At 36.1% G+C, this 8,018-nt stretch overlaps 2 protein-coding genes across 7 annotated transcripts; one reads left to right on the top strand and one right to left on the bottom strand.

Moving 5' to 3' along the window:
• Positions 1–269: 269 nt before the first annotated feature.
• Positions 270–3,853, top strand: LOC149378817 (WAT1-related protein At4g19185-like). Of its 6 annotated transcripts, none has more exons than XM_089602448.1 (8): positions 270–700; positions 1,368–1,430; positions 1,567–1,683; positions 1,819–2,101; positions 2,240–2,395; positions 2,680–2,831; positions 2,930–3,023; positions 3,403–3,853. In XM_089602448.1, the coding sequence occupies exons 1-8, from the start codon at positions 504–506 to the stop codon at positions 3,604–3,606; spliced, it is 1,266 nt and encodes a 421-aa protein (XP_089458574.1). In that variant the 5' UTR covers positions 270–503; the 3' UTR covers positions 3,607–3,853. The 6 variants fall into 6 exon arrangements, with proteins under 6 accessions (XP_089458574.1, XP_089458575.1, XP_089458579.1 ...); XM_089602449.1 differs by having other exon boundaries at positions 271–700; positions 3,472–3,853; XM_089602453.1 differs by having other exon boundaries at positions 273–700; positions 3,531–3,591.
• A 331-nt stretch (positions 3,854–4,184) lies between these two features.
• Positions 4,185–7,746, bottom strand: LOC149378816 (ubiquitin C-terminal hydrolase 13-like). Its single transcript, XM_089602447.1, has 9 exons — positions 7,502–7,746; positions 7,295–7,414; positions 6,775–6,897; positions 6,481–6,558; positions 6,166–6,363; positions 5,938–6,006; positions 5,691–5,795; positions 4,591–5,217; positions 4,185–4,492 (listed from the first exon to the last, which is right to left on the bottom strand). Exons 1-9 carry the CDS (start codon positions 7,517–7,519, stop codon positions 4,451–4,453), a joined length of 1,380 nt encoding a protein of 459 aa, XP_089458573.1. The 5' UTR covers positions 7,520–7,746; the 3' UTR covers positions 4,185–4,450.
• Positions 7,747–8,018: the final 272 nt, after the last annotated feature.

Genomic DNA, 8,018 nt, shown 5'->3' with positions numbered 1-8,018 from the left:
TTTAGTGAAATAGCAAAAATGTACAGTAATATGGTTTCAAAAATTTTTTTGACCTCAAGATTAATTTTTTTGAAAGTGATAAGTTGCTTATAATAATCATAAAAAAATTAATCTTGACTGACAAAAAAATTTTGAAAACGGAAATTTGATTATTTTGTTAAAAAGTTGAAACTTTGACTATTTTGCTAATCAATAAGTTTCAAATGGCTATTTTTGTATAATTATTCATTAAAAGAATCAGTAAATATATCTTCAATAATCAGGAAAGACGAATCCTAACATCATATGATTATAGAAATGTCATTTTTGTTGCCTTGAAGATCAATCAAATTTTGATTTAAATTAATAAATAAATCTTGACCCGTCAACCGCCCAAATCACCAAACCAAACGTAAAAAAAATAATTAAAAAAAAAAAATCCCAGATCGAAACCCCTAATAGTTCATCATCTTCTTCGATTTCTCTGGTCGAGATCGGAGTTTGAGAGAGAGAGTTAGAGAAATATGGCGGCGTCGGCAGTAGGCGGCGGAGAGGCGTGGAAGGCTCATTCGGCGATGGCTCTGGTTCAGCTCTTCAACGGCGGGTATCATGTAATTACCAAAGTAGCCCTGAATGTTGGAGTCAACCAGCTCGTTTTCTGTGTATTTCGCGACCTTCTCGCTCTCTCCATTCTCGCCCCAGTCGCCTACTTCAGAGAAAAGTACATCTTTCGTCTTTTTTCCTTTCTGTGTTTCCATACATCCTTGGTTTAGTTCTGAATCATGAAATTTGTTTCATTTCCGATTCCATACGTCTTGTTTTTTGGACCGAAAATCTCACTTTTGTTTTTATTTCTGATTTGATTATTAGTTTTATTTTTAATACCAGTTCAGTTGAGTTTTTTGAGTTATAAGTCATGTTTCTTACACTCTGATAAGACCGTAGATGGGAATTTGCTGAAATGGAGCTCAATGTGCTCATTCTGGAGAATTGGTGTTTAAATATTTAGCCTTTTGGAATTTTGTCTCTAAGGCAACATAATTTCCAGCGTCAATAGTTGAGTTCGTTTAGGCCACAACAATGCATTTCGCCTTTCCTTTGTAATATTAATAAATAAATGAAAAAAATGGCCATTTAATTAGTGAATTTTCGAAAATTTTGTCCTGAGTTTGGAATTCAATATTTAAAGTTGCTTCTTGAAATTATTCATTTCATTCGGCACCAATATAATTTTAGAAAGCAGCGTTTGTGTATCGATGATGCTGATATGATTGAAGCATGTCTCTAAAACTGCCTATTAAAGTTCCTTTACATGTTTGCTTCACATTTTATTTTGCAGTTTGAAATGCATAAAAATGATCATAATTTTATATTATTCTTCTGTGTAGGCGGATTCGACCTCCAATGAACAGACGTCTTCTCCTGTCTTTCTTTTTTCTTGGTCTAACAGGGTAAGTTTCTGTGATCTAATACCATTCATCGTGGTATATCTATAACTAGAAACTAGCCAAATTGCTTTTCGAAGCCATATTACATTTTGTGTTTTCTATTTCTTAATATGTTTGTACTTCTATTTTGATCCGTCAGGATATTTGGAAACCAGCTTTTGTTTCTTATCGGCCTCGGCTACACCAATCCAACTTACGCATCAGCCATACAACCCACTATCCCGGTTTTTACGTTTATCCTGGCTGTTCTAATGGGGTCGGTCTAGAAAAATGATTTTTATTTTTCTTTCTCACATCTGCTGGTTTTTATGAGTATTTATAGTGTCAAGAAACAAATGGGTTTTGATGTTATTGTATTGTTCAATATCCAATGCGGCCCGCGTTTATGCAGCACAGAACGAGTGAACTTGCTAACGACTGAAGGTCAGTCAAAGATTGGAGGGACTATCATCTGTGTTTCTGGGGCAATATTCATGGTATTCTATCGGGGCAAAGTTTTGTTCGGAACTATGGAACAAGACTCTGCAGCAATCGAAATAATTGCCAGAGGCCAACCAGAACCCGCTGGGTGGTTGTTGTCTAGCCTTCTCGAGGTCGGGCTTGACAATTTTCACATCGGAGTTCTGTGCTTAATTGGAAACTGCATTTGCATGGCTGCTTATTTGGCCATTCAGGTACACCGTCTTAATCTCTAGAAGAAAAGCCGAGACACAATTACTATCGTTGTTTTAGAAGGAAGTTTGGAATGAACCTTACAATTTAATCGTTTGATTTATGTATTTAAATTTCTTACAACTCCCCAAAATTTCCAGGCTCCAGTTTTAAAGAAATACCCAGCAAACATATCGGTGACTGCACTGTCTTACTCTTTTGGTGCTGTGTTGATGGTTGCGACATCCTTGTTAATGACCAACGAATCAACAGATTGGTCTTTAACACGGTCTGAGGTTATTGCTGTTGTATATGGTGTAAGTTCTCTCTTTTTTGTTGTCATTATCGTAATGCATCGATTGCATAGGAATTCATAATAAAAGATCCTATAACACAAGAGTACGCTTGTAACCCTACAATGTACCCTTTCATACTGTTTCCCTTCACAAAAAGATGCAAATATGAGATTTCTTAGAAGTAGCTGCATTGTTGCTGTAATTGAATGCTTTGAAAGATGGCATGAAATGATGATATAATCTCTGAAAGTGGAAGTCTTTTGATTCTCTGTAGTTAGATAATGGCTTCACGTGTCTATTTCTAGGGCACGGTTGCTTCGGCTCTTAACTACGGACTGATTACATGGTGCAATAAGATATTGGGGCCGGCTTTGGTAGCCATGTACAACCCGCTTCAACCTGCGTTCTCCACAATATTGTCAACTATCTTCCTCGGAAGCCCCATCTACTTCGGAAGGTTCTCATTCTGGTCTCTATCCAGTCATATCGTTATATCGTTTTGCACCAGTTTGGCCTAAGCAAGCGTTTCTTGGTTCTTTTGTCATTTGAATACAGTGTTATAGGAGGTATTCTGATCATAGCCGGTCTTTATATAGTCACATGGGCATCTTTCAGAGAGAAACAAGCAGCTCTGGGTGTTATTCCTCATGTAAGTCGGTCTTCTGAACCTTTCATCCAGAGAGGACACATTTTCTCAGGGACTTCCCACGCTCCATTGAAATCTGCGGATTAATTCAACACAGTACAGACAAACACAAAAAAGGCTCTCTGATATGTTCGTTGTGGTTAGTTCTTCCATTGCGGATACATAATTTTTTTAGAATACATTGCCTTCATATAAGTTTTGTTTTGGGGGTCAAATTCTTCAATCTTTTGCGTAACTTCAATGCTGTTGGTTGTGATGTGGGGCTTCAAGTAAACGCGCATTGCCATTCAAACCAACCTCATGAGCTCATATCGTATAGAGTAGGGCATAAATATGCCTCTTTTTTGATATATATATTTTTTTTTTTTGGTTTTCTTTAAAGATTGATCAGTCAATGTTGCATGATGTGAGCCCGGGAAAGTGGAGTCCTCAGGGTTTTTATTCGGTGCAGGTTAGGAATTTTCTTACTCATTTTGTTTCTCTCTGCTATTTTGCGAGGATGTGGTTCAGACATTATTTTGACCTCCAAAGAAGATACGTTCTCATTTTGCTCTCTTGCAAGCTTAAGCAACATTCGTGCACATAATTAATCACACTGTTGTAGATTATTAATGTGACAACCTTTTGAAGGTTCTATCACTTATGAATATCATGGAAATTCAGCTCCATCTATAAATATAACTGCACTAAAATAGTCGTGAACCACTCATATAGGTTGTGTGTTTTGCGTCTTAATCCATTACCCCATTTCTTCACATCGGGTGTTCAAATTATCTTCCTTAATCTCAAATGCCTAGGGCTGAAATCGACGGAGCTGTGCACAAGAATATGATTTCCTTATTTTAATCTTGTTTCAATATTAGTACTGGTTTAATTTTTCATAATAAATACTACTTTATATAAAATAGTAAATTTATTAGAATTGAGAATTTATTTCTAAATAATGTTATCAAATAATTATTTATGGTTAATAGGTAATGAAATGTAACTCGATATAAAAATATGGTTAATTTTGTATATATTAAAAATTTGAAGGACCCAAAAATTAGAAACACGTAACTATGGAATGGATAATGGAGATGTAATTTGCATCGCTAATATTCATAGATGTAAGGAAATTACAATAGAAATATATCTATGAGTGCATTACGATTTTTAATCTCGTCTCCAAATATAGAGATTGGATCTCTGATGCATTTATAGAGACGAGTCAGAGAAAGTTAAAAGTTCTTGGTAATGTAAAATCTTTTAGAATGTTTTGACTGACAGAGAATTGATACAAGGTTTGAAGGTGACCAACTAAAAAAATAACAAAGTTGATATATTACTCAGGCCATTGTCATCTTTTATCAGACTACATAAGCACAGCCGAGAGCAATAGATTACGAGCAGTTCATGTATAAATATTAATGTCTAACTGACGAAAGGGGCTATGGTTGAGGCTTCCCAGTATGGCTCTTGTTGTGCAGCTCCTGAAGAAGATGGAAAAAATAAAAATAAATGCCTAGATTACATATTAGGTTTCCAATTCTGTTTTAGATACCAATTATGTAAACCCATTTTCATTTACCTTCCAAGATTCCCAAGACCTTTCAAAGTCATTAACCGTCTTCTCAGCCCGTTCCTTGTTTATCGCAGATGACATCATACTCTGTTTGGCACGGACAAGTTCTACTTTCGAAATGGTAGCTTCATTTGCCAAATCCTCAGCTCTCTTCATAAGCCGTCCCTTTTCTGCTTTCCTTTCGTGGATTTTTTTCACCAGCCGATCTATTTCTCGACCTATGGCTTGAGCTTCACTCCTCACGGGCATAAATTTGGAAGCCAATTGCTCAAGGTTGGTCTCGAGATCTTTCAGTGATTGCTCGTTCCTGCGAGCCTCGTTAAGGTCTCTCCGAGAGGCTTCATAACTCTCAATACTTTGGTCAAAGCTGTCTACAAACTTAGAGGTCACATCTAGAGTGTTCTCAGGAAATGAATTGGAGGCAAGAATAACAGTAAGTGAACTCTTGAGCTCGGGAGCTTTCCCTGACTGGATGATAGAATTAAGATCCATATTCATGCATTGCCTCAACACTTCCTTTGCCTCTGCGATCTCCGTGGTGTCAAAGATGTTTGAATTCTTTTCGTTCAATGTTTTAACTTCCAAGATATTATGTATATCAGCAAACACGGCGTCGATTTTGGAAAACTCTTCCTGATCAATGTATCGTTGATAACAGGTCAAAGATGAAATATATCACACATTAACTGGAAAAGCAGAGTAGTCTAAACTGACAATTAATCTAAATGTTAGGTTCCAGCAAATAATCGACGCAAAATATGCAACAGAGACATAATTGCGATAGCGTAGTAGAGAATTTGTAGTGTTGAGCACAAGAAACACAGCGATGGCCGGGATCTTCGAAAGTCCATGCTCACAGAAAATGCACCAATGGTTCTTCACTACTCTTCTCAGATTGATATTCAATATTCATACAACCACAGCTGTTGATGTATAAGTAATTTCCACCAGAATTTGCTAACTCGATCAGCTACATTACTCTAACTAACTAAACATTACAATACCCGTGACACTGAAGAATCTGAAGTATTACTTCGCTAACAAAGAAAACTCGCAACATGTATAAAGAATCAACTGATACCAAGAAAAGGAAACACATTGCGTACCTGGCGATTACGAACATACTTTAAGAAAGAAGGAACGTCTGGAAAGCGACACTGCTCACCTCCCACATCGGACTTCTGGATGCAAATGATGTCCCCATCTTCAAGCTAGAGATGCACAATGCATTTAGTGATACAATCAGGAAAGTAAATAAAGATGCAAACGTTAAACGCATATAATATTGAGGAAACTCCGCGGATAGCGGTTTCTGAAATTAAAACTGTATAGGCAAAGTGATAAGCACACTACCTGACTAGCACGAAACGTGGTCTTCTTATCAATGCGCTCACACATCACATTGGGTTCAAATTTTATTTCCTGCTCAGCCAAATGATTCAAGTTTTTTTTTTAATTTTTTAAACATGCAAATCACCCTGGGATCAGTATGTGCGCAAAAAAAAAAAAAAAAAAAAAACGAAAGTACCGAAAAAATTGATCCAAAATACAGTTAGAAAGACTGACGAAGTCCCAAATTACCTCAAAAAGTTCAATTTCTTCATTTGCACTGAAGCCAGCCATTTTGTTTAGCTTTGTCAATAACTCAGAAGGCAATCCAGATCCCTTCACAAATAGCCTTCCAATGTATCTCATTTCCTCTTTCAAAGGGTCGTACAGTTTAAAAAATAGAAGAATATCCTCTTGTGTCTTTTCTGGAGGAGCGATCGGCTTCATATCCTGAAGAAAAGGCCATTGTAAACTTTGTGACTTTATCAAATAATGTCATTATTATAAGTCTGTCCAACTCTAAAAATCAGCAAACGAGCTAGAAAAGCATAATTGAGAAAACATTACCGGACCAAGTTCTACTTCCAGAAACAGCTTAAGCTCCCCAGTGTATTCCGTACTAGAAACTTCTCTTATTCGAAAAACCTAACAATAATCAGATCCTTATCACAGATGTGAGTAGAAAGCATAGATTAATTTGGTAGTAGGAGGACAGTTAGTAAAGTAGACATCAAAACAGACAAACTATAAATAGATAAGAACAATTGTTAGGTTCTATTCCTCCCAAAGCAGCCTCTTAGGCTGGACGATTCAATTCAGGGATCAATAATGACGAGATGAGAGAGGATTAAGAGCAATTACCATTTTTGCTTCCTCCATTGCTGTCAGCGGTCTATTTGGCCTATATGTGTGATTTTGGCGCTTTGCCCACAGCCAGAACCGTTGAGACTGCACTGGTATGCCGAACTCTTTAGCAACTTCTTCCTGCACGAAAACTTGATATTATTATTATTATTATATATAGCCAGCAGTGATAAGACTGATTAACTATTCTTCAAGCTACACAAAAAAGTGAAACAATGTTCTGGTAAAAATTCAATTAGATTACAATGAATAATGGACACGTGATGGTGTCAAGAATATATTTGTTTGGATGAGACATAACATTCAATTTTAGTATATATTAAAACCTGCACTGAAGGAGATTTCTTTTTCTTTAAATTACACTTGCACACACAAACAAAATCACGGGAAACTCAGGGGAAAAAAACAAGATTCATTGAAGAAGAAAATATATGTGAAAATACAACTTGCAGAGTCTTCTAATAGCTCAATACCATTTAAAAATACAATTTTCCAGTTAAAAATGTGCAGTGAGAACCTTAAAATATTTGAAGGGCTTGGTCATATGAATGTGAAAATTAGGAACTTTGTCATGATCAACAAGATCGAAGTATATATCTTTCCCTATCTGTTCAAGTAGGTCTTCATTACGCGCGACCTGCACATTTCAATATCAAGAAAGTGAGAGTTAGATATTGTTCTTCTGGTTGCTTGGAAAAAGAGCAAAATTTTCCCAAGTTATGACCTTTATGACGGTGTACATATTTGCCTCAGCCTTTCCCTTTCTCTTCACCTCCTTCTCTTTTTCTTTCTTCCTTTTCGTCAAATGCCCTTAGAATGTTGATAGTTTATAAATGTACGAAGGAATCACATGAAATCCTACTGAATTAACGTCTTGGTATCCTTTTTCTTTAGATGCTTGTGATCATTTTTCTTTCTTCCTTTCTTCCTTTCTTCAAATGCACTTAAAAGGTTAATGGTGGGATATTACCTATATTCCTACTAAATTAACGTATTGGTATCTTGTTGGTATCCTTTCTCCTTAACTGCTTCTCTTTTTCTTTCTTCCTTTCTTCAAATGCACTTAAAAGGTTGATGGTTTATTAGTATATTGGGGAACTATTTGAATTCCTACTGAATGAACGTGTTGGTATATATAATACGAGTACATGGATAGGGAAGTAAATACATAGGAGAAACTTGATTAATTATTTATGATAAAAGACTAAATTTGGTTTGTATGGTGAATGTGTCACACAGCC

The sequence above is a fragment of the Urtica dioica genome, chromosome 12, assembly GCF_054948205.1.
Source record: "Urtica dioica subsp. dioica isolate 48M chromosome 12, U.dioica_male_clone48M_v1_H2, whole genome shotgun sequence".
Lineage (NCBI taxonomy): Eukaryota > Viridiplantae > Streptophyta > Magnoliopsida > Rosales > Urticaceae > Urtica > Urtica dioica.
This window is presented reverse-complemented; position numbering and strand designations above follow the sequence as displayed.

Excerpts from the sequence above, each read along its gene's own strand:
- LOC149378817 (XM_089602448.1), top strand. The coding sequence starts at position 504 with ATGGCGGCGTCGGCAGTAGGCGGCGGAGAGGCGTGGAAGGCTCATTCG. Across the intron at positions 1,684-1,818 it reads ATCCTGGCTGTTCTAATGGG|CACAGAACGAGTGAACTTGC; the intron begins GTCGGTCTAGAA and ends GCGTTTATGCAG. Across the intron at positions 2,832-2,929 it reads AGCCCCATCTACTTCGGAAG|TGTTATAGGAGGTATTCTGA; the intron begins GTTCTCATTCTG and ends ATTTGAATACAG.
- LOC149378816 (XM_089602447.1), bottom strand. Across the intron at positions 6,898-7,294 it reads AGCCCTTCAAATATTTTAAG|GAAGAAGTTGCTAAAGAGTT; the intron begins GTTCTCACTGCA and ends GTTTTCGTGCAG. Across the intron at positions 6,007-6,165 it reads AAGAAATTGAACTTTTTGAG|GAAATAAAATTTGAACCCAA; the intron begins GTAATTTGGGAC and ends TTGGCTGAGCAG.